This window comes from Carcharhinus amblyrhynchos, chromosome 7, assembly GCF_965287045.1.
Source record: "Carcharhinus amblyrhynchos chromosome 7, sCarAmb.v2.hapA, whole genome shotgun sequence".
NCBI classification, from domain to species: domain Eukaryota; kingdom Metazoa; phylum Chordata; class Chondrichthyes; order Carcharhiniformes; family Carcharhinidae; genus Carcharhinus; species Carcharhinus amblyrhynchos.
In genome coordinates, this window is record NC_137330.1 from 103,161,262 (window position 1) to 103,185,292 (window position 24,031).

Sequence of the window (24,031 nt, forward strand, 5' to 3'; positions counted from 1 at the left end):
TATCCAATGAACATTGTTCAGTATAACAAAAATGCAGTTCTACAAACTTTAAGCAGCATCCGACGTATGCTTTGCACTCAGCAAATTCATGTGAAAATGTAGAGGTAGCTGATGTTTGTCCTGTCCTGTCCTATCCTAAGTACAGCATATGCTGAGGTTTTGATAGGTTAAGTACCATTTCCTATGGTTTGGCTTATTCTCCTAGTGCATCTAAACTTGTTTTCAGAACTTTGCTCTTGCACAAATATTTGTACTAGCTGCAAATTTACCTCAACATATTTGATATTTGATTCATTTATGAAACAAGTAACTAAAAGAAACATTGATCCTTTTGGAGAATTACAGGTAACCAGCCTCCTAGCAGATCCACAGCAATAAATAACCACTTCCTGCCTATGTGAATGCAACTAATTATTCATCCATTGAGACAACTTTCTAATAATTTCTGAAGATTCTGTCTTGTTGCATAAGTTGTTGTCATATCAAAGCCTTTGTCAAAGTAACAACCTCTATTAAGATACCTCATAGGGTGGCACGATGGTTAGCCTCAGAGCGCCAGGGAGCCAAATTCGATTCACGGCTTGGGTCACTGTCCATGTGGAGTTCGTACTTTCTCCCCGTGTCTGCGTGAGTTTCCTCCTACACTGTAGGTGGATTGGCCATGTTAAATTCTTCCTTAGTGTACCTGAACAAGATGCTGGAGTGTGGCAATTAAATTTTCACAGTAACTTCATTGCAGTGTTACAATAATTAAAAAAAACTTTATAAGCTAAATTTCCTATTAATTTGTATCAGAGTAAATCCAAACAAGTTTCAAAGTTACAATCTTTTCCAGAGAGTTGTATTGAGTGACTCTTTAGCCAGGTGTTCAAATGAAACTTTGGGATTCCTTCTAGAACTGTTTGATAACAGATATCAGAAAACTGGATAATGGATCTATAAGATGGACCTGTAAGATAGTTATTGACTTCAGGAAGTGTAGTGGAGGATTTGCCCCTGTCTACACTGACGGGGAGGAAGTGGAAATGGGCGAGAGCTTCAGGTTTCTGGGTGTCCAGATCACCAACAAAGTGTCCTGGTGACATGCTGATGCTATAGTTAAGAAAGCCCTCCAACGCCTCTACTTTCTCAGGAGGCTTAGGATGGCAGCACTTGAGTTTTGAATGGAGCTTCCTTATGTTAAGATGGTCATTCTCTACACTCTAGTTATGATTGTAACACTATATTCTGTATCCTCTCCTTTCCTTCTCCCTTATGTACTCTATGTATAGTATGCTTTATCTGTACAGCGCACAAGAAATGATACTTTTTACTGTATCCCAATACATGTGACAATAATAAATCTAATTGAATATAATTGCAGTGATCTGCTTTGTCTTTTTTTTGTGGAAATTATGACAACATCTTTCCAATCTAGGAGAACAATTCCAGACTCTAGCGAACTGTTAAATATAATGGCAAGGGGTTTGCAAAGCACGCATCTCATCTCTTCAGTTACTCACAAATGGATGTCAGCTAGACTAGAAGCCTAATTTATTTTGAGATTCTTTATTTCATATGAACATATGTATGAACGTATGAATTAGGAGCTGGATTAGGTCACTTGGCCTGTTGAGCCTGTTCTGCATTTCATTAAGATCATGGCTGACCTAATTGTAAAGTTTATTTATTTAGTGTCACAATTAGGCTCCCATTAACACTGCAGCGAAGTTACTGAGAAAATCTCCTAGTTGCCACACTCCAGAGCCTATTCAGGTACACTGAGGAAGAACTTATCATGGTCAGTTCCACCTGGAGGAAACCCACGCAGACACGGGAAGACTCCGCACTCACAGTGACCAAGCTGAAATCAAACCTGGGTCCCTGGCGCTGTAAGGTAGCAGTGCTAACCATGGTGCCACTGTGCTGTAAGCTCAACCCCACTTTCCTGCCTACCCCGATAACCTTTTACCCTTTTGTTAATCAAGAATCTATCAAGCTCTGCCTTAAAAATATTCAACAATTCTGCTTCTGCTACTTCTTGTGGGGCATAAGAATAGGAGCAGGAGTAGGCCTTCTGGCCCCCCGAGCCTGCCCTGCCATTCAGTAAGATCATGGCTGATATTTTCATGGAGTCAGCTCTACTTACCCGCATAACCCTTTATTCCTCACAGTTCAAAAATGTATCTACCCTTGCCTTAAAAACATTCAATGAAGTAGTCTCAACTGCTTCACTAGACAGGGAATTTCACAGTTTCACAACCCTTTGGGTGAAGACGTTCCTCCTCAACTCAGTCCTAAATCTGCTTCCCCTTAAATTGAAGTTATGCCCCCTAGTTCTAGTTTCACCTGCCAGTGAAAACAACTTCCCTGCTTCTATCTTATCTATTCTCTTCATAATCTTATATTTTTTCTATAAGATCTCCCCTCGTTCTTCTGAATTCCAATGTGTAGCCCCAGTCTACTCAGTCTGTTCCCAAAAGCCAACCCTTTCAACTCCAGAATCAATCTCATCTCATGAATCTCTTCTGCACCCCCTCCAGTGCCAGTATATCCTTTCCCAAGTAAGGAGACCAAAACTGTACACAGTACTCCAGGTGTGGCCTCACTAGCACCTTATACAGCTGCAACATAACCTCACTGTGGCAGTGAAGGACAAAATTCCACTTGCCTTCTTAATTACCTGATGCACATGCAAACCAACTTGTTGTGATTCTTGCACAAGGACACCCAAGTCCCTCTGCACAGCAGCGTGCTGCAGTTCTTTACCATTTAAATAATAATCCATTTTGCTGTTATTCCTACCAAAATGGATGAACTCACATTTATCAACATTGTATTCCATCTGCCAGACCCTCACCCACTCACTTAGACTATCTATATTCCTTTGCAGACTTTCCGCGCCCTCTGCACACTTTGCTCTTCCACCCATCTTAGTATCATCTACGAATTGCGACACACTACACTTCAAATTGTCTATGTAAACCGTAAACAACTGCGGTCCCTGAGGCACACCACTAGTCACTGATCGCCAATCAGAAAAAAACCCATTTACCTCCACTCGTTGCTTTCTGTTAGTTAACCAATTCTCTATACATGCTAGTATATTACCCATAACACTGTGCACCTTTACATTATGCAGCAACCTTTGGTGCGGCACCTTATCAAGTGCCTTCTGCAAATCCAGATTCATCAGATCCATAAGTTCCACATCCAGAGAGTTCCAGAGACTCCCAGCCCTCTGAGAGAAATTTTTTTTCCCTATCTCTGTCTTAAATGAGAGACCCCTTATTTTTAAATAGTGTTCCCTAATTCTAGATTCTTTGACAAGAAGAAATATCTGCTCCATATCCACTCCACATCCCTCAAGATTTTAAAAGTTTTGACTGAGTTACCTTTTAGTCTTCTAAACTCTAGTGGATACAAACCTAACTTTCCCAACCTCATAAGACAACCTGCTCACGCCTGGTATTAGTCAAGTAAACCTGCTCAGAACCATATTTAACGTATTTACATCTTTCCTTAAATAAAGATCTAAGTACTGTATACAATAATTCAGGTGCGGCCTCACCAAATCCCTGTACAACTGAATCATACCTCTCTTACTTTTTTAATCAATTCCCCTCACAAATGATAACATGCTATTAGCTTGCCTAATTACTTGCTTTACCTGTATACTAGCCTTTTGTGATTCATGCACTGGGCCACCCAGATCTCTCTGCACCCCAGAGCTCTGTAATCTCTCGCTATTTAGATAATAGTTTTTCAATCTTTATGACAAAATGGACAATGTCACATTTGACCAATTATATCCATTTGTCAGATTTTTGCCCACTGACTTAACCTATCTATGTCCCTTTGTAGTCTCCTTGAGTCCTCTTCACAATTGACTTTCCTACCTATATGCCATCAACAAATTTAACAAACGTGCTATCAGTCCTTTCTATAGAACCATAGAATCCTTACAATGCAGAATGAAGCCACTTGGCCCATCGAATCCACACTGACCCTCAAAGAGCATTCCACCCAGGCCCATCCCTCACCCCATCCTTATTGCCAATCCACCCAACATAAATATCCCTGGATTCTGAGGGGCAATTTAGCATAGCCAGTCCACTTAACCTGGACTGTGAAAGGAAACTGGAGCACCCGGAGGAAACCCACGCAGACACATGGAGAATGTGCAACTCCACACAGACAGTGGCCGAAGGCTGGAATCGAACGTGAGTCCCTGACACTGTGAAGCAGCAGTGCTAATCACTGTACCGTTTATAAAGTCCAAGCCATTTATATAAATTGTAAGAAATTGAGGCCCAGCACTGATCTCTGTGCACACCACTCACCACATCTTGCTAGCCAGAAAAAGAACTATTTATGCCAGCACTCTGTTTCCTGTCAGCAAGTTAATCTTCAATCCATACCCATATATTACTGTTGCATCATGAGCTTTCATTTTACATAATCTTTGATGTGATGTCTTCTGGAAATCTCAAAGGGTGGTGAATATCTGGAATTCTCTGCCCGTTGAAGTGGTGGAGGCTGCCTCGCTAAATATTTTTAAGAAGCGGGTTGATGGGTTTTTGATAAGAGAGGGGATTAAGGGTTATGGGGAGAGGGCGGGAAAGTGGAACTGAGCCACGACAGATCAGCCATGATCTTATTGAATGGCGGGGCAGGCTCGAAGGGCCAGATGGCCTACTCCTGCTCCTATTCCTTATGTTCTTATTATGTTCTTATGTTCTAAGTACACTACATCCACTGGTTTCCCTTTATCCACAGCTTATGTGACTCCTTCAAAGAACTTCGATAAGTTGGTTTAACATAATTTTCCTTGGTCAAAACTATGTTGACTTTGCCTGATTGCTTTGATTTTTTTTCCCAAATACCCTACTATAATGTCATTAATGATGGTTTTTAACATTTTCCCTATGAAAAATGTTAGGCTATCTGGCCTGTAGTTTCCTGCTTTCTATCCTCCTCATTTTTTGAATAAAGGAGTTATATTGACTGTCTTGCACTTTAATGGAACCTTCCCCAAATCTAGGGAATTTTGGAGAATTAAAACCAATGTGTCAATCATCACAATTTGCCACTCCTTTCAAAATCTTAGGAGGCTTAGGGTGAAGTGCACCTGGACCGGCGAACTTGTTAGTCCGCAGACTCAATCATTTGCGCAAAACCACTTCCCTAGTGATTGTAATTCTCATGAGTTCCATCCTGCCTTCCAATTCCTGATTTGCAGCTGTTTGGGGGCTGCCACTTGTGTCTTCTGTAGTGAAGACCAATGCAAAATTATTGTTCAATTCATCTGTCGTAGCCCTGCATTCCATTATCAATTCTCCATACGTGCTTTTTATAGGACCAGCACTCACTCTGTTAACTTTTTTCTATTTAAATATCTATAGAAACTCTGTGACTATCTGACTTTGTATCACAAGCGAGCTTTCTCTCATACTTTAGGTTTTCTTGTCATTCGTTGATGTTCTTTATATTCATTCCAATATTCTCTCCTGTCACTTGTCTTTGCGCAAATAGAAGCTATTTCTTTAAATTTAATGCTCTCGTTAATTTTTTTTAAGTTAACCACAAATGACCATACACTCTGAAATTTTTCTTTCTCATTTATTCTGTGTTTATTCTGAAATATTTCTTTAATTGTCTGCCACTGAACATTTGGTCATCTATTCCTTAAGCACATTTGCCAGGTCACTTTAGCTGGCTCTGCTTTCGTGCCCTGTTAATTGCCCTTCTTTAAGTTTAAAGTACTAATCTTGGCCACACTCTTTCTCTCTGAAACTGAATGCAAAATTCAGTCATATTATGATCACTGTTATCTGGCTGTCCTTCATTATGAGGTTATCAATTAATCCTATCTCATTTCATAATATCAGGCCCAATGTAGCCTGCCCTCTGGTTGGCTCCAGTACATGTGCCATTCGAAGAAACTACCCCAAGAACATTTGATGAATTCCTCATCTGTAGTACCTTGCCCGTCTGATTTTACAATCTGTATGTAGATTAAAATCTCCCATGATTATTGCTGCACCTTTCTGACAAGCTCCCATTATCTCTTCTTTCAAACTTTGTCCTACTATGTAGCTAAACTTTGGGAGCCTATACACACTCCCAAAAGTGACTTCTTGCCTTTATCATTTTTCATCTCAACCCTGTTATGATGCCCTTAGCTGATATACTTGCCATTTTCTTATCTACAAGCAACCTATTGCTGGTACGGAAGTGATGCAAAATAATCAATTAGCTCTACTGCCGTACTTTTGGAATCCTTATGAATCTGTCTGAAGACAACTTTCAATGAGGTAATGCATTCTTTAGTGGCCTTCTAATCTCTCACTTAACTTAAATAACTTCTGCCATTGTTATCACAGTTGTCTGACTGGCATCATCTCGAGTAATCTTTTCACTGTTCTGATAGCTTTTTTTGTTTCCCTTAATTATGCAAAACTTTAGCCTCTGTTCTATTGTGAATTATGTTCCTTTAAATGGGAAATATATTTTGCTTTTTAAAAAGTCTGACAACACCAGATTAATGTCTAACAGGTTTATTTGGAATCACGGGTTTTCGGAGCGTTGCCCCCTCCTTAGGTGAGTGGAGAGTTGGATTTACAAACATGGCATATATAGACAAGAGATGCAATTGCAAGATAATGGCTGCAATGTGAGTCTTTACAGGTACAGACAATGCATGTGGAGAGAGGAAAAATCACAGGTTTAAAGAGATGTGAATTGTCTCAATCCAGGATAGTTCATAAGATTTTGCAAGCCCAGGCAAAATGGTGGCGTTACATGCAGAGTGAGATGAACCTATGAACCATTGGTTCATGTCACACTACATGTAACCCCCACCAGTTTGCCTGGATTTGCAAAATCCTATTAATTGTCCTGGCTTAAAACAATTCACACCTCTAACCTGTGATTATCCCTCTCTCCACTCACATTGTAAAGACTTGATTACCTGTAAAGACTTGCATTCCAACCTTTTATCTTGCAATTGCATTTCTGTCTATATATGCCGTGTTTGTAAACCCAACTCTCCACTCACCTGAGGAAGGAGCAGGGCTCCGAAAGCTCGTGATTCCAAATAAACCTGTTGGACTTTAACCTTGTGTTGTGAGACTTCTTACTATGCCCACCCCGGTCCAACACCGGCATTTCCACATCACGTATTTTGCTTATGCCTATTTGTCCTTGCACACAATTGGTTACTCAGTTTGCTTTCATTTTGCCATTTATGTTTTTTTTAACCCTTGGGACAAATACAGAAGCATTGAATGGTCTCCTTCTGCGCAGTATTATGCTGTCAGTCCCGTTCCCTTGCAATTTCCCCATAGCCCTGCAATTTTTTTCTTGTAAGTGAGCATCCACCACCGTTTTGAAAGTTGCTATGGAATTGGCTTCCACCACTCCTTCAATACATTCCAGATCATCAAAACTTGCTGAGTCAAAATAATTTCCTCCTCTGCCCGGAACTTTTTTTATTTGTTATCTTAAAACTCTGTCCTCTGGTTACTCACCCTCCTGTATGTGGAAACAGTGGCTTAGGTTTTTGTTTGTTTAAGAATGAGCTTTAATTTCCTAATAGGACATCCATTCAACTTTTCCCCCAGATTTTTAGCCATTTTTGTAAAAGTAGCCGTCTTGGAATCATAAATGACCATTGGATTGACAGTAGCCTTTGCTTGGCTAATGAGATTAAATCTAATTATATTGTGCACTGTTGCCCAGATGTTTCCCCCACTTGGAAGTCTGATACAGTGATTGCTAAAAACTAGATCAAGTATTTCATTAATCCGAGTCTCGTGCTGTGTGGAAAAATACCTCTTAATGTTAGTTATTACGAGATAACGGCACTGACAAGTTTATAACAAGTTCCTTTGTCTGTTATTCTAAATTGGGCATTATCATATTTCTTTTAATGCGTGAATGTACTGGTACTGCACATCACATATTCACCCCATTGAAAATTTCGAAGTTACTTCAATGGATGGATAGTGGCCTATACTCTGCCATGGACAGAGTTGATAGTCAGAAGGTTTTTCCCAGGATGGAAGAGTCAATTACTAGGAGGCATAGGTTTAAGGTGCAAGGGGCAATGTTTAAAGGAGATGTAGGAGACAAGTTTTTTTTTACATAGAGTGTGGTGGGTGCCTGGAAGTCGCTGCCAGGAGAAGCAGTGGAAGCAGATACAAGAGTGACTTTTATTGGGGAATCTTGATGGAAATAGAGGGATATGGTCCCCGGAAGGGTACGGGGTTTTAGGTTAGTTGGGCAGCATGGCCGGTGCAGGGTTGGAGGGCCGAAGGGCCTGTTCCTATGCTGTAATCTTTTTCGTTCTTTGAAAGATTCCCTCAGAGACTTTTGCTACCCACTGCGGCACTAGTACGAGTCCCTTATATTACAAAATCTTCCCCAATGGCAATTATAAGGATAAACAGTATGAGGGAATTGACAGTAAAAGTGCTATCCAGCAGGAGCTGAATTTCCTTGGTGTATTATTTTGCAGTGATTTTAACTTGATCTCCTCTTTCCTCCATCCATCACGAGTAAGTAAAGCTGCAGTGTTGTGCCACTTCTGATTATAATGTCCACTCTAAAAGAGCTGCAATCACTTATCTCTGACTGGGCTGACACCTTAATTATTATAAAGAGCAAGCATGCACAAGTAGTTAGGATTTGAACATTTGAAAAAAATCCTAATTTAGAAACTGAAAAGAAATATTGAGAAGAAACTTTTATAGGAGAATAAAAATGTTGAATCAGGCAAAGCTGTCAGATTCTGTTTCTGCACGGAATTACTGAACCACATGAACCAGCATTGTCCCAGGTTTGATTCTTGGTATGTACAGAGTTATCCAATCTTGGATTGATGTATGGGCACTGAGTTAAATTTTTGTCAATGATGTTTGACAATTTCTGGATTTTTTTTGTACACACAGAGTTACGGTTAGTTACAATGAGCTGATTTCTCAAGCTGTCAAGAATACAGATTATAATTTGGTTGATAGTTTCATGGAGTAACCTACTAGAGATGTGCTTTGTTGAGGCAAGTCTTGGTGCAAGATGTTTGTTGCCATTGTAGTTTGATGATCTGTTATCAAATTTAGACCAATGAGTCACCCAAATTCCATTCAGAACATCCCAAGATAATTGACCTGAAGATACTTTCAACTTTCTAGGTTTGATAGATAGCTATAATCTTTGTTCAACATTGATCCAGATTTGTGAGAGGAGATGATCTATGATTCTTTATCCTTTGTCAAACAGCTCAGTGGCCCAGAGCTTCAGAGAATAGATTGATATTTGGATTCTGTATTTGGCTCACTAATCAGTCTGAAGCTGTTAGTGATGCATGCTTGGTCAAAAGACTCTGGGAGTAAAGTCATTTAAGTAAATGAGAATCATTCAGTTGAAGGAGATGCATTTTTTGACATTTCAAAGAGATAGAAGTTCATTTTACTACAAATACATTTCTTAATCTAGTTCATGCTCAATATATGTTCCCAGTAGTTTATAGGATGAGCCATGATCTTGTTGTCTTCCATCAACTAAAATTCAAGAGATCAAGTGGTAAACATGTGATCCATTCAATATGTTGAGGTGGAATAGAATTATTTACTTGACCCATGAGATTATCTAGAATCCAGTGTCCAGAATGTGGTGTGGTGGAGACAAGGTTGATTATTGTTTTCAAAAGGAATTTTAATCAGTGCCTGAAGAGAGAATATCTGTAGAGCAAGGAGGAAAGGACTGGGGAATGGGACAAATTAACTTCTTCTTGCAGAGAGTCAGCATGGAGAGGATGGGCTGAATGGCCCCCTTTCTGTAGCTATTCCGTGATTAGATGGGGCAAGGCACACTTTGCTGCATAACAATTGAGGTCTACCTCTGAAGTGGTGAGAGATACTGAAACGAAGTTAGTATTTAAAGTTAATGCTCAGATGTAATTGGTGCTACAGATGACTTAAGAAGTCATTCCTGGGTTAGGACAGTGGAAATCGCCAGGAATGAATGAGGCTGTGGTGACCTCTACTGCTGAACTTTCAACCTTTGTTGCTGAGGCTTGGATGTGGCTGAGGCTTGGATGTTTCTCGATTTTCAGAAGGCGTTTGATAAGGTGCCGCACAAAAGGTTGCTTCAGAAAGTTAGGGGGCATGGAGTTGGGGGTAAGGTGTTAGCGTGGATAGAGGATTGGTTGTCTAATAGGAGGCAGAGAGTTGGTATCAATGGGTGCTGTTCTGATTGGCGGTTGGTAACTAGTGGAGTGCCGCAGGGATCAGTGCTGGGGCCTCAGCTATTTACCATTTATATAGATGATCTGGAGGAGGGGGCTGAGTGTAGGGTGTTGAAATTTGCTGATGACACAAAGATGAGTGGAAAAGCAAATTGTGCGAAGGGTGTGGAAAGTCTGCAGAGGGATCTAGATAGGCTGAGCGAGTGGGCGAGGACCTGGCAGATGGAGTATAATGTTAGCAAGTGTGAGGTTATCCACTTTGGCAGGAATAATAGTAGGAGGGATTACTATTTAAAGGGCGAAAAGCTGCAGCATGCTACGGTGCAGAGGGACCTGGGGGTCCTTGTGCATGAATCGCAAAAACCCAGTCTGCAGGTGCAGTAGGTGATCAAGAAGGCGAATGGGATGCTGGCCTTTATAGCGAGGGGGATAGGATATAAAAGCAGGGAGGTCTTGCTGCAACTGTACAGGGTACTGGTGAGGCCGCAGCTGGAGTACTGTGTGCAGTTTTGGTCGCCGCACTTGCACAAGGATGTTTTGGCCTTGGAGGGAGTGCAGAGGAGGTTCACTAGGCTGATACTGGAGATGAGGGGGTTGGACTATGAAGAGACTGAATAGACTGGGTCTGTACTCATTGGAGTTTAGAAGGATGAGGGGGGATCTTTTAGAGACGTATAAGATAATGAAGGGGATGGATAGGGTAGAGGTAGAGAGATTCTTCCCGCTCAGAAAGGACAGCAGACTAGAGGGCACAGCCTCAAGATAAGGAGGGGGGCAGTTTAGAACGAAGTTGAGGAGGAACTTCTTCACTCAAAGGGTGGTGAATCTCTGGAATTCTCTGCCCGTTGAAGTGGTGGAGGCCACCTCGCTAAGTATATTTAAGACGTGGGTAGATAGGTTTTTGGTAGGCAAGGGGATTAAGGGTTATGGGGAGAAAGTGGGAAAGTGGAACTGAGCCACTTCAAATCAGCCATGATCTTATTGAATGGCAGGGCAGGCTCGAAGGGCTAGATGGCCTACTCCTGCTCCTATTTCTTATGTTCTTATGTGAATAATAAAATTGAAGGGCAGGAGAAGGAATTGTTGTCAATTAAAATTGCTTTAAACCCACCACTTTTGAATGAAGATGATGACTATTGGTGAAAGCGAAATGCTGCAGATGCTGGAAATTTGTAGTTAAAAACCAAAAATGCTCCAAAAACTCAGGTTAAGCAACAGCTGTGGAGAGTGTGACCTTTCATCAGAACTGATGAATATAGTTTTTAAAGTTTATGTCACAAATACATCTTACATTAACACTGCCATGAAGTTAGTGTGAAAAATCCCCTAATTGCCACACTCTGGCACCTGTTTGGGTACATTGAGGGAGAATTTGGCATGGCCAGTGCACCTAACCAGCACTTACTTCAGATTATGGGAGGAAACCAGAGAATCCGCAGAAAACCCATGCAGGTGCTGGGAGAATGTGCAGACTCCGCACAGACAGTGACCTAAGCCAGGAATCGAACCCGGGTGCCTGGCGCTGTAAGGCAGCACTGTGTCACCGTGCCGCCCTGATTTTCTGCCTCTGTGAATGTTGTTCTAGAAACGTCTTGATGAGAGGACAATGGGTTGACTTGATTTTCTTATCTCATTAAGTATTTTTAATGACTTTGCCCCATCCTTTTTCCTTTAACCCATGGAAGAACCTCTGTATGATCTTCAGGTAAATGTAGGAATTTACAAGACAAATATAAAAGGCAATTTGCATTCATCCACTCTGTGATATACCAAAACCTGTAGCGAAGAACAGCACCAGGGCTGTGAAGAGTAAAAAAAATTGGATAAAATAAGTAGTTGTGATTGGATTTTGTAAAGTTTTGAGTTTTAAAAGTTTGAAGGTTATAACCTAATGGCTCAAAAGCTCTGCAGAGCCTTTGTGTGATGGGGAAGAATAATGATGGGACAGTGTTATCTAAATTTCAACACAAGAATACCAAGAGGAGAAAGAGTATCTTAGCTTGAAGTTTATCAAACCAGAAAGGTCAGCTGAAAATTGACAGTAGTAACAAAATAAAGCAACCAGAAAGGGTTCAATGGAAAGAGAAAGATGATAGATATGAGAGGGAGTCAATCAAATGAATTTCCTTCCTGCTTCATTAAGGAATGTAAGAGCCTTTCCAAATACAGAAACAATGGACTTGGTGTTTAAGGAGAATTTAGAATTGCAGACAGGATGAATTGTGTCCGGGTGCCAGGGTGGATGTGGGGAAGGAAACTCAGCTTCTTAAAAATAGCTTCAACAATGGTGGAAGTTTGCAAGTTCCACAGAAACCAAAGGATGCAGTGCTATGCACAATGTCAATAGATAAATAAGGAATAAAGAAGTGGCAGTTGGTTAAATTTGATAACAAAATTAAAGACCTTGGCAAAAGAGCAGAGGGTCCTGAAGGGTTAAGGAAACCACAATGACCACTTTCCAATGAGCCCTCGAACCAGTGATTAGCAGAATTTATAAGCAGAGATAATTTGGCTCAGAATGTGTCAGCCTGAAAAGATTCTAAGTGTCACTTTTTTTCATGAGGCAGCAAAACGGAAGGTAAGATGGAATTAAGAAGCAGTTCCAGTTTTGATGGAAATCAAGATGGGAAGTGTTCCAAGCCGAGCAAACTTATATCTCTTATTTCTCTACATGGAATTTGGGGTCAGGAGAGTGAAAAGGCAGCAGTTGAGGCACAGAAAAGGTGCGAAAATGTTAACAAATGAATAATGGCACTAAACCAATGGAACTGGGATGTAGTGTATGATTTGTTTCAGAGTATTCTGCAAGAGGCAAATATAGGATGAGGTCAGAAAAGGCCATTGTTGAGAAAAGAGAGACAATGAAAGAATTAAAATTGGTGAAGAGGATAAGGTCTAGGAAATTAGCTGAATTACAGGGCTGATGAAGGATAAGAGAAGGTTGATTGAATTTGAGATAATTAAGAATAGCCAAGGGTCTGGCATGAATACAAATCTGATCAGTCGAGCAGGAAGTACAGAGTCATTGCTGATGGTGAGCACTCAAATCATCAAGAATGGTGGTTCAGCAGCTCAGAAGTTTACAGTTGATTTATCTTTATATATTTAACACTTACATATAACAGGTGATGAAGCTTAGAAAATATGAATTCAGTGAGATGAAGAAAAGATATTTTAACAGTAGGAGTTACGAGTTGAGCCAGGGATATGAGATTGAAAATATACACATCGACCTCCTTTGGACTTGAAAATCTTGAAGGGGGAAAAGTCAAGAGTTAAAATTTGGGTTTTGTTGTGAAACAATGAGGGTGAATCATGGGGCGGCACAGTGGTTAGCACTGCTGCCTCACTGCACCAGGAACCCGGGTTCAATTCCCGGCTTGGGTCACTGACTGTGTGGACTGCATGTTCTCCCTGTGTCTGCATGGGTTTCCTCTGGGTGCTCCGGTTTCCACCCACAGTCTGAAAGATGTGCTGGTTAGGTGCATTGGCCATGCTAAATTCTCCCCCGACCAGGCATTCAAGTATGGCTATTAGAGGATTTTCACAGTAACATCATTGCGGTGTTAATGTAAGTCTACTTGTGACTAATAAATAAACTTTAACTTTACGATCAGCTTTGCTTACCCATGATTTAACATGCATGACTTATTTAGCATTTAATTTTATAAAATATAATTCACCTTCACTCTTTAATTACTGTTTGTCTTTTTATATGTGTTTCAATAGATTTCATTTTTAATCTTACAATTGTAGGTAGCACAGAACCATTTGAACATCTTTTATGAAATGTAAGAGGCAGCTAGATATAGCACTTGGGGTGCGCGGTATCAAAGATTATGGTGAGAAAGCAGAATTAGGCTATTGAGTTGGACGATCAGCCCCTATTGTGACAAATGGTGGAGTAAGCTCAAAGGGCTGAATGGCCTCCTCCTGCTCCTTTCTTCTGTGTTTCTATGAAATAACTAATTCAGTAATAAAAAGTTTGTGTTTGAAAAACTTAAATTTATTATGTTACATTTGATGATGGGATGCTTCATATCCAGTTACATGTGTGAAAGTGAACCAAGGTCATACTAGATTATAACTTTATTTCAATTTTGTAAGGTCACAGATATTGCTGATGCCATGATACTGAAGCAGCTTTTTGAAAACTTATTTCAAAATGGTGTTGTCGTTGTCGCCACATCCAACAGGCCACCTGAAGGTAAGACCAATACAACAATGTTTAAATACAATTATGATCATCTTTGGCAGTAGAATATCACTGTGGTTGGGCATTGATGTACACATTAACAACTACATTAAGCGTAGGTTTGCTCCCATCATGCTGGTGTGTTGCAATCTTGTAATTTAATGAGGAGAGCAGGTGCTGAACATTGGCGAGTTGGGGAGGATGGGAGGGAAAATCACTCCTGCCATTGACTTTAAAGCTGCACTTGTGGAGGCTGGGAGCAAATTTTCCATTTGCTTGTCAAAAATGATGTGCAGAGACCATGATTGCAAGGGAGTAAACGGAGCAATTTGTATCTTTTAAAGAAGAAAGGAAGTTAACTTGGGTCTTTATTTTGTTTTTTTTAACCCCCTGCCCGTTCCAAATTTTGTCACATGACAATGAGCTCAACTTGTTGCCTTGGTGACATTTATATTTGCTACCTTTTCTACTTACTCATCTTTTCATGTTTGCATTTGGATTGCTATTTTTATATATTCAGTCAATTTAAAATGCATTCAAACATTTTTCCACCTCTGTTTGGAGAGAATCTTAACATTTAGATGCATTTTTGTTGAATGGAGGAAAAAACTTACATTGGGTTAAATTCTCATCAAGCTTTACTGTACTCAAAAACCTGCAAAAATATTTTCCCTTCTTTTGATCAGCAATGTTTTCCAGTTCTGATGAGGGTATCCCAGGCAGACTTGCATGATAAATAGCATTCAAGAACTGTCAAGACTTCCTCCCACATATAAACCTTATGAAACTTGTTACCGAGGTTGGATAAAATTTTGGCAACGTGCATCAATTTATGGACATAAAGATTTACGAGTAAATTAACTGTAGTTCTGAGAATCTTTGTCTGCCTTAATTATTGGAGTAGTTGGACCTGGGATAGAATTGGTAGTCAGCATCCCAAGAGTTGCTGCATTGAAAGACAGTGAACACTTTTAGTGAAGGTTTTGAAGGAAATTGTTAAGACCCGGAATCTTGTCTTTCACTATGGTCTTAGTGGCTTGTAGATGTATCAGTCAAATCCTGTCCCAAAGGAGGCTGTGTATTGAAGCTATGTAATCTAGTGTCCATGTATTGGCTGTACAGGATAATGGATTTTCAAGGCACTCTTAAAAATGTACATATTTATTATTGCCAGGACACAGCAGATGGTAAGTGCCAGGCTTCCCAAATCCCAAAGGGAAATTTGGGGTAGCTGCCAGAACAATTTTGTAATTCGTGTATTATGAGGCGGTTTTCTGAAGTCAAGATAAGTAATAATTGTGATGATTTTACATTGAATTTAAAAAATTAAAATAAGGAAAGACTAAGACAAGTAACACTTAGAAACACAAGGACACAATTAACAGCACTTTCCCAACATTTCCTGAAATATTTTGGTTTAAATGAATGCCAAGCTCAACCCCTTTTGATGGCAGCAGTCCTTGTAGAATTTCTAATCCATAAAATTCCAATAACTTTAACACACAAAGCCCTGCTACTCTCAGATGTTCTTTGAGGATGACTGAAAACTGGTGTTCATAGTTCTGAGTTTATCCACACTCTGTCTTGTTCAAAATCTCACCAGGCATCACACCCAGAGAGTCTTCAGTGCTTCCTTAAATCTGTTTTCCTCTTTGATCTTACACCTTATTGTTCTACAAACCTTTAGAAGTTTATTTTCCCAGAATTGATCAACTCCTTTTTTTACTTTAGACTGCTATATTTTAAAAGTAAACTTACACAATTTTATCTTGTCTATTTACGTCTCGTCGATATCTTCCAATTTTATATGTTCCCTTTTGATATACAACAGCCAACTCCAACCCACTTATTTTATTCATCTGATGTAAATTTCTGTTCAAGGTCACCTTCCTCTCTGTTCATCACCATACCAAACTATTTGCCTTCACACCCTCTTTATTAATGTTTTACTTTTGCAGCCTATCTATCTCCATTTCTCTTAAACCAATCACAAGCTTGTTTCCCAGTTTTTGACAATATGACAGTGATATTGCAAAGATGAAATATTAAAGCTTCTGATTTTTCTGATATCATTGGATTTAAAGCTGTGGTTACAGAGCTAGAACTGTTCCAGTCCCAGCCATCCATGTGCCAGGCTTAATTTGACAGTGCAGTCTCTGTTCTGGTCTTCTCTACAGTACTGTTCATGGCCTCTCCTACTCTGCAGCTTCTTCCAGCCAGTGGCTCATGATACCCATTCATCAGCTGCAATGGTTCAGTGCATGCCATTGCAGCTGATTCTGTTGCCCTGACACCTGCATGCGTGCTTTCAGCAACTGATGCACAAGGACTCCAAGATCTCGTTGAGTATCCATCTCTCTCAATTTACCCCATTCAAGTAATAATCTGTCTTCCTATCATTGCTACCAAAGTAGATAACCTCACATTTATCCACATTATACTGCATCTGCCGTGCAGATACCCATACACTCAGCTTGTCCAAATCACGCTGAAGCATCTCTGTGTTCCCCTCACAGCTCACCCCCCAACTTTGTATCATCTGCAAATTTGGAGATAATACATTCAGCTCCCTCTTCAAATCATTAATATGCAATATGGACAGTTGGGATCCTAGCACAGACCCCTGCGGAATCCTGCTGGTCACTGACTGCCAGTCAGAAAACTCTTTGCTTCCTATCTGCTAATCAGCTTTCTATCCATCTCAATATATTACCTGCAGTCCCATGTGTTTTAATTTTACGTAGTAGTCTGTTATGTGAGACCTTGTCGAAAGCCTTCTGAAAGTCTTAAATAAACCACATCCACTGATTCTCCTCGGTCAACTCTATTTGTTACATCCTCAAAAAATTCCAATACGTTCATTACTCTGAAAATCCCTGTTAAGCATTTCTTTACGCAGTGGACGGTGAACGTGGTCCATTTTGTTAATCCATGCTGACTTCGTCTGATTGTACCACTGCTTTCCAAATGCCGAGTTATGAAATCCTTGATAATAGACTCCAGCAACTTCCCCAGTATCAACATTAGGCTCAACTGGTCTTCAGTTCCCTATTTTCTCTCTACCTTCCTTTTTGAATAGCGGGCTTACATTCGTTACCCTCCAATCTGTAGGAACTACCCCAAAGTCCAAAGAAATTTGGAAAATAACCACCAATAGATTTACTGTTTCCAGGGCCACTTCCTTAATTACTCTTGGATGAAGATTATTATGACCTGGGGATTTATCCACCTTCAATCCCATCAATTTCCCCAAAACCATTTCTCTACTAATTCTGATTTCCTTCAGCTCCTCACTAAAACATTTTTCTCTCAGCACTTCTGTTACATTGCTTCAGTCTTCACAAAGGAAGACATGAATAAAGTACAAATTTAATTCATCAGCCTTTTTTTATTCCACGTTATGAATTCCCCCGTTCCTGACTGTAAGGTGCCTATATTCATTTTTGTCTTTTTTTTCTCTTTACATATCTATAGAAACTTTTGCAGTCAGTTTTTATGTTCCCTGCTAGCTTACTTTCATACTCTATTTTACCCTTTTTAATCAATCCCTTGGTCCTCCTTTGTGCTAATTTGGGGGAAGGCTAATTACAACAATATTAGACAGGAACCAAAGAATATAGATAGGGAGCAGATGTTTGAGGGCAAATCCACATGTGAGAGGCTTTCAAGTGTAAGCTGATAGGAATTCAGGACCGGCACATTCCTGGAAGAGTGAAAGCTAAGTATGGCAAGTTTTGGGGACCTTGGATAACGGGAGATATTGTGAGCCTAGTAACAGAGGAAAAGGAAGCATTTGTCAAAACTAGGAGGCTGGGAACACACAAAGCAAGTATAGAAGACAAGGAAAGTAGAAAGAAACTTAAACAAGGAGTAAGGAGGGCTAAAAGGGGTCATGAAAAGTCATTGGCCAACAGGATTAAGGAAAATCCCAAGGCTTTTTATACACATATAAAGAGCAAGGGGATATCTAGGGAGAGGTTTGGCTCACTCAAGGACAAGGGAGGGAATCTATGCATGGAGCCAGAGGAAATGGGTGAGGTATTAAATGAGAACTTTGCATCAGTATTCACTGTAGAGAAGGACTTGTGGATGATGAGTCTGGGAAAGGGTGTGTAGATAGTTGAGTCATGTTGAGATCAAAAAGGAGGAGGTATTGGGGTCCTTGAGAAACATTAAGGTAGACAAGTCCTCAGGTCTGATGGGATATACCCCAGAATACTGAAAGAAGCAAGGCAGGAAATTGTTGGAGCCTTAAGAGAAATCTTTGTATCCTCACTGGCTACAGGGAATGTCATGATGTGGAGATGCCAGCATTGGACTGGGGTAAACACAGTAAGAAGTCTCACAATACCAGGTTAATGTCCAAACTTTGTGTCTTTATATGCCCTGTTTGTGAACAGAACTCCCCTTACCTAACGAAGGAGCAGCGCTCCGAAAGCTAGTGGTTTTTGCTACCAAATAAACCTGTCGGACTTTAACTTGGTGTTGTGAGATTTCTTACATGGGGATTGGAGATTAGCCAATGTTGTTGTTTTGTTTAAGAAGGTTAGCAAGAATAATCCAGGTAGTTACAGGCTGGTGAGCCTGACGTCAGTGGTAGGAAAAGAACATAAGAACATAAGAAATAGGAGCAGGAGTAGGCCATCTAGCCCTTCGAGCCTGCCCTGCCATTCAATAAGATCATGGCTGATCTGTCGTGGCTCAGTTCCACATTCCCGCCCTCTCCCCATAACTCTTAATCCCCTCTCTTATCAAAAACCCATCAACCCGCGTCTTAAAAATATTTAGCGAGGTAGCCTCCACCACTTCAACGGGCAGAGAATTCCAGAGATTCACCACCCTTTGAGTGAAAAAGTTCCTCCTCAACTCCGTTCTAAACCGCCCCCCCCTTTATCTTGAGGCTGTGCCCCCTAGTCCTATTATCCTTTCTGAGCGGGAAGAGTCTCTCCACCTCTATCCTATCCATCCCATTCAATAAGCAAATTAAAAACGTTTCACTTTCCCTTCCCTTCCTCTATCCCACCCTATTTTTTCACTCAATTTTATGAATTCCTCGTACCTTCTTCAAGTGTTTGAGAAATGTCCAGCCGGGAAAGATGAGCAAGGAGCAGAACTCTGGACTTTACGCTGTATGGCAAACAAAATGGAAGCTCCTTCTTCTTCTCATTAACATTACCAAGTTCTCGGATAAGCTGAGGTATTTCAACAGTATTGGAGAGGATTATTCGAGACAGGATTTACTCCCACTTGGAACTAAGTGGACGTATTAGCAAGAAGCAACATGGTTTTTTGAAGGGGAGGTCGTGCCTCATGAACTTGATCGAGTTTTTTGAGGAAGTGACGAAGGTGATTGATGAGGATAGGCCAGTGGATGTTGTCTACATGGACTTCAGTAAGGCCTTTGACAAACTGGTGCAGAAAGTAAAGTCGCATGGGATGAGTGGTGAGCTGGCAAGGTGGATACAAAACTGGCTCGATCCTAGAAGATAGAGGATAGCAGTGGAATCGTGCGTTTCTGAATGGCGGGCTGTGACAAGTGGCGTTCCTCAGGGACCAGTGCTGGGATCTTTGCTGTTTGTAATATATATAAATGATTTGGAGGAAAATATAATTGGTTTGATTAGTAAGTTTGTGGGTGACACAAAGGTTGGTGGATTTGCGGGTAGCGATGAGGACCATCAGAGGACACAGCAGGATATAGATTGGTTGGAGAGTTGGGCGGAGAAATGGCAGATGGAGTTTGTTCCAGACAAACGTGAGATAATGCATTTTGAAAGCTCTAATACAGATAGGAGATGTACAATAAATGGCAGAACCCTGCATCACTATCCACCTTGACAAAGAATTCTACCAAATTATGGTCACTTGTCTCTAAGGATTCTCTTACAACTAAGTTACCAACTAATCCTTTCTCATTGCATAACACCCTGTCCAAAATGGTCTGCTCCCTTGTTGGTTCCTCAATGTATTGCTGCAGAAAACCACCCTGTATGCACTCCTGAAATTCCTCATCTCCTGCACTGTGATTAATTTGACTCTCCCAATCTATATGCAGATTAAAGTTACCCATAATCACAGATGTTCCTTAACACATGCACCTCTAATTTCCTGTCTAATATTTTTCCCAACATTACCACTACAGTTTTGTGATCTGTATACCACCCCCATCAGTGTTTTTTGCCCCTTGTAGTTTCTTAATTCAAACAGATCCAACAGCATTGATGTGAATATCTTTCCTCCATATCGTATTAATATAATTTTTAATCAACAACGCAACTCCACTACCTTTTCCTTTCCGTCTGTCCTTCCTAAACACTGAATACCCCTCAATGTTTTGTACTGATCCTTGCTCACCTTGGAGCCATGTCTCCGTAATGCTAACTGTATTGTACCCCTTTACATCTATCTGTGCAACTCATTCATTCATGTTGTTTCAAATGCTCTGAGCGTACAAGTACAAAACCTTAAGGTGGACACTTTTAACATTTCTTTTCCCTTCGTTTTTACTCAGTCCTTATCTGACTCTGACCCTTGATTTCTGTGCCTATCACTTCCCTTATTCTCCTTACTGTTTCTTCCTCTTGTTCTTAATCCCCCCTCCTCTGAATCCTTGCACAGTTTCCCATCCCCTGCCATGTTAGTTTAAACCCTCTCTAAACACTCTAGCAAGTACCCCTCAAGGACATCAGTCCCAATCCTGCCCAGGTATAAGTAATCCTTTCAGTTTCTACAGATCCCACCTCCCCCAATGGCCAAGGAATCAGAAACCCTCTCCCTCACACCATCTTTTCAGCCACGTATTCATCCTATTTATCCTGCTGTTTCTACTCTGACTAGCACGTGGCACACGTAGTAATCCTGCGATCACGATCTTTGAGCTCCTACTTGCTTCCTAGCTCCCTTTATTCTGTTTTTAGGACCTCATCCCTTTTTTTAACCTATGTCTCTTGTACCAACATGTATTATAACCACTGGCTGTTCGCGTTCAAACCTTCAGAATGTCCTGCAGGCAGTCCAAGACTTCCTTGATCCTAGCACCAGGATGCAATGTACCAGCCTGAAGTCTCATTTGCAGTCACAGAAACATCTATCTGTTCCCCATTCAATTGAATCCCCTATAACAATTGCATTCCCACATTTTTTACTCTTCCCCTCTGCAACAGAACCAACCATGGTGCAACGGATTTGGCTGTTGCTGTTTTCCCCCTCAACAGTATCCAAAATGGTTTATCTGTTTTGCAGGGGAATAGCCACAGGAGATTCCTGCACTGCCTGCCTAGCTGTCTTGCTCTGCCTCGTGGTCACCCATTCTCTTCCTGCCTGTGAAGCCTGAGCCTGCAGTGTGACCACCTCTCTATATTGCTATCCAGGATACTCTCCACCATGCGGTTGCTCCACAGTGTCCCCAGCCTCTGTTCCAGCTCCAGCTCCAAAATGTGGGTTTCCAGGAGCTGCAGCTAGAGACATTTCCTGCACACATGCTGACCCAGGCACTGAAAACGTCCCTGGCCTCCCACATGGAGCATGAAGAGCAAACTGCAGCCAGAACCTCTCCTGTCATGTCTTACTTTTGAAAGATGTTTTGTTTCAGATTATATCCAGTTCTCTAGGGCCCTTTTCTCCTGCCCTTTTTCCCTGCTCCTCGTAACTACCAAATATAGCCTTTACTAACTATAAACCACAGAAATCATCTCTGAGACTACAAGTGATAAAATTATTCAATATTTACCCAACCTTACTATTTACCAATCAGCTCTTTCCCTTGTTTCCTCTGCCACTACAGCAGGACAAGACCACACCTTGCTCGTCCTCCTCACAATGCCCGTTTTTTGGTTAGGAGAGGAGGGAGGGAAACATGAATGTAGTATTTTGGGTTTAACCACTCCTTGACACCAGTTCTTCCTCTACCCACTATACAGTAAGAATGCTCCTTGGTGAAGTCTCTCCGCCACCTTTGCTGGATGTTCTCCTGTTTGTCTCTGGAGGGGTTCTTCCTCTACCCACTATACAGTCAGGGTGACTGCCGTGACTTCTCCCAGAATGAACATAGAGAGACAATGAAAAATAAAGGGAACAATTCAAAAGGGATACAGGAGCAGAGGAACCTGGGTGTATATGTGCATAAATCACTGAAGGTGGCAGGACAGGTTGAGAGAGCAGTTAATAAAGTGTACATTAACCTCGCCTTTATTAATAGGGGAAAAGACTACAAGAGCAAGGAGGCTATGTCGAACTATTATTGTAAGATGCTAGTTTAGGCTTAGTTGATGGATAGTGTTCACTTCTGGGCACTGCACTGTCAGTTGGATGTATAAGCATTGGAAAGAGCCCAAGAAAGGTTCACAAGAATGATTCAGGCAAGAGGACCTTCAGCTATGAAGATACATTGGAGAAGTTAGGACATTTTTCCCTGTAGAATAGAATGTGAGAGGAGATTTGGTAGAGATATTCAAAATCGTGAGGGATCTGGCCAGACTCTGTAGAGAGAAATTGCTCCCACTTGTGAAAGGATCGAGAACGAGAGGGCACAGATTTAAAGTGATCAGGAAAAGAAGCAAAAGCAACGTAAGAAAAATCTTTTTCACGCAGTGGTTAAGGTCTGAAATGCCTGAGAGAGAGCGGTCTGATTCACTTTTTTAACCAGGTGATATTGTGATGGGGGCGGAGTAGCCCGGCATTCAAATGGCATTAATGGCCGACAATTCTGAGCTGCTTTGTCACATATATCAGAGTTACAACACTTCAATATAGTAAGAGGATACTCGCGACGTTTGCAGTTGAAAGCCTGGTTCTTGCCATTAAGCTGTGTTTTTTTGAAAGAAATCCAACACTTAAGAGGCAGATGTTCCAGCAAGCATCATGAATGTCTCTAAACATTTATTGACTGTAAAAGTTGTCTCATATGTATAACTTGAACCTGTTTATTTTAATTTGTTTTGAAGGTATTTTGGTGAAACTGTTGGAGAAGTGGCAGCTATGATCCTTTTATAAAAAGAAAAGCTTTATCTCCCATTTCAGAAATGACTCATGAAACACAGGCATAGATCTTTTTACTTCAGAGGGTCTGCAGACTTTCTGCTGTTGTTCAGACACTAGTTCACACCATAACTATCACTGATCAATATAAAGAACTCTATATATTGCTCGAGCAGGAATCAATTTTGTGTCTTTGGTCTTGCTATTATCTGCTATTGTTGTTGGGGTGTATTTGCCAAAGTGAAGAAAGAAATGCTATTATCAAACTAAGTAGCAAAGCTAATGCCAATTTTCTCTTTCAGACCTCTATAAAAATGGGCTTCAGAGGGCTAACTTTGTGCCATTCATTGCTGTCCTGAAGGTAAAAGAAGTCATGTTTTGATGTTTTCTCTTTCTGACTGTAATATTGATAATCAGGGTTTACACTGGTTCCTTTGATCTTGCCTTCAAGGAGAATGCTACTAATAATTACTCCACCAATGCTGCTAATGGAATTGCTGTTCAAAAAGGGGAATCGAACAATGACAGGTCCTTAGATTTTTGAGTGGGCAACACAGCAACTCGATGGCTTGTTTGTTTCTTAACTCTGTGACTGCCACAGGCAATTTTAAAAGAAAAACAAATGGGCAAGA

General features: G+C 40.8%; 1 protein-coding gene across 2 annotated transcripts in view; it reads left to right on the forward strand.

Annotated features, from left to right (window-relative positions):
- Positions 1–24,031, forward strand: part of LOC145345167 (AFG1-like ATPase) — a 129,455-nt gene that overhangs the window by 43,439 nt on the left and 61,985 nt on the right. For both annotated transcript variants that reach the window (XM_080192863.1, XM_080192864.1), the window contains exons 6-7: positions 14,336–14,435; positions 23,702–23,760. In XM_080192863.1, the coding sequence (XP_080048989.1) occupies positions 14,336–14,435; positions 23,702–23,760 (159 nt within the window). The remainder of the gene's footprint in view (positions 1–14,335; positions 14,436–23,701; positions 23,761–24,031) is intronic.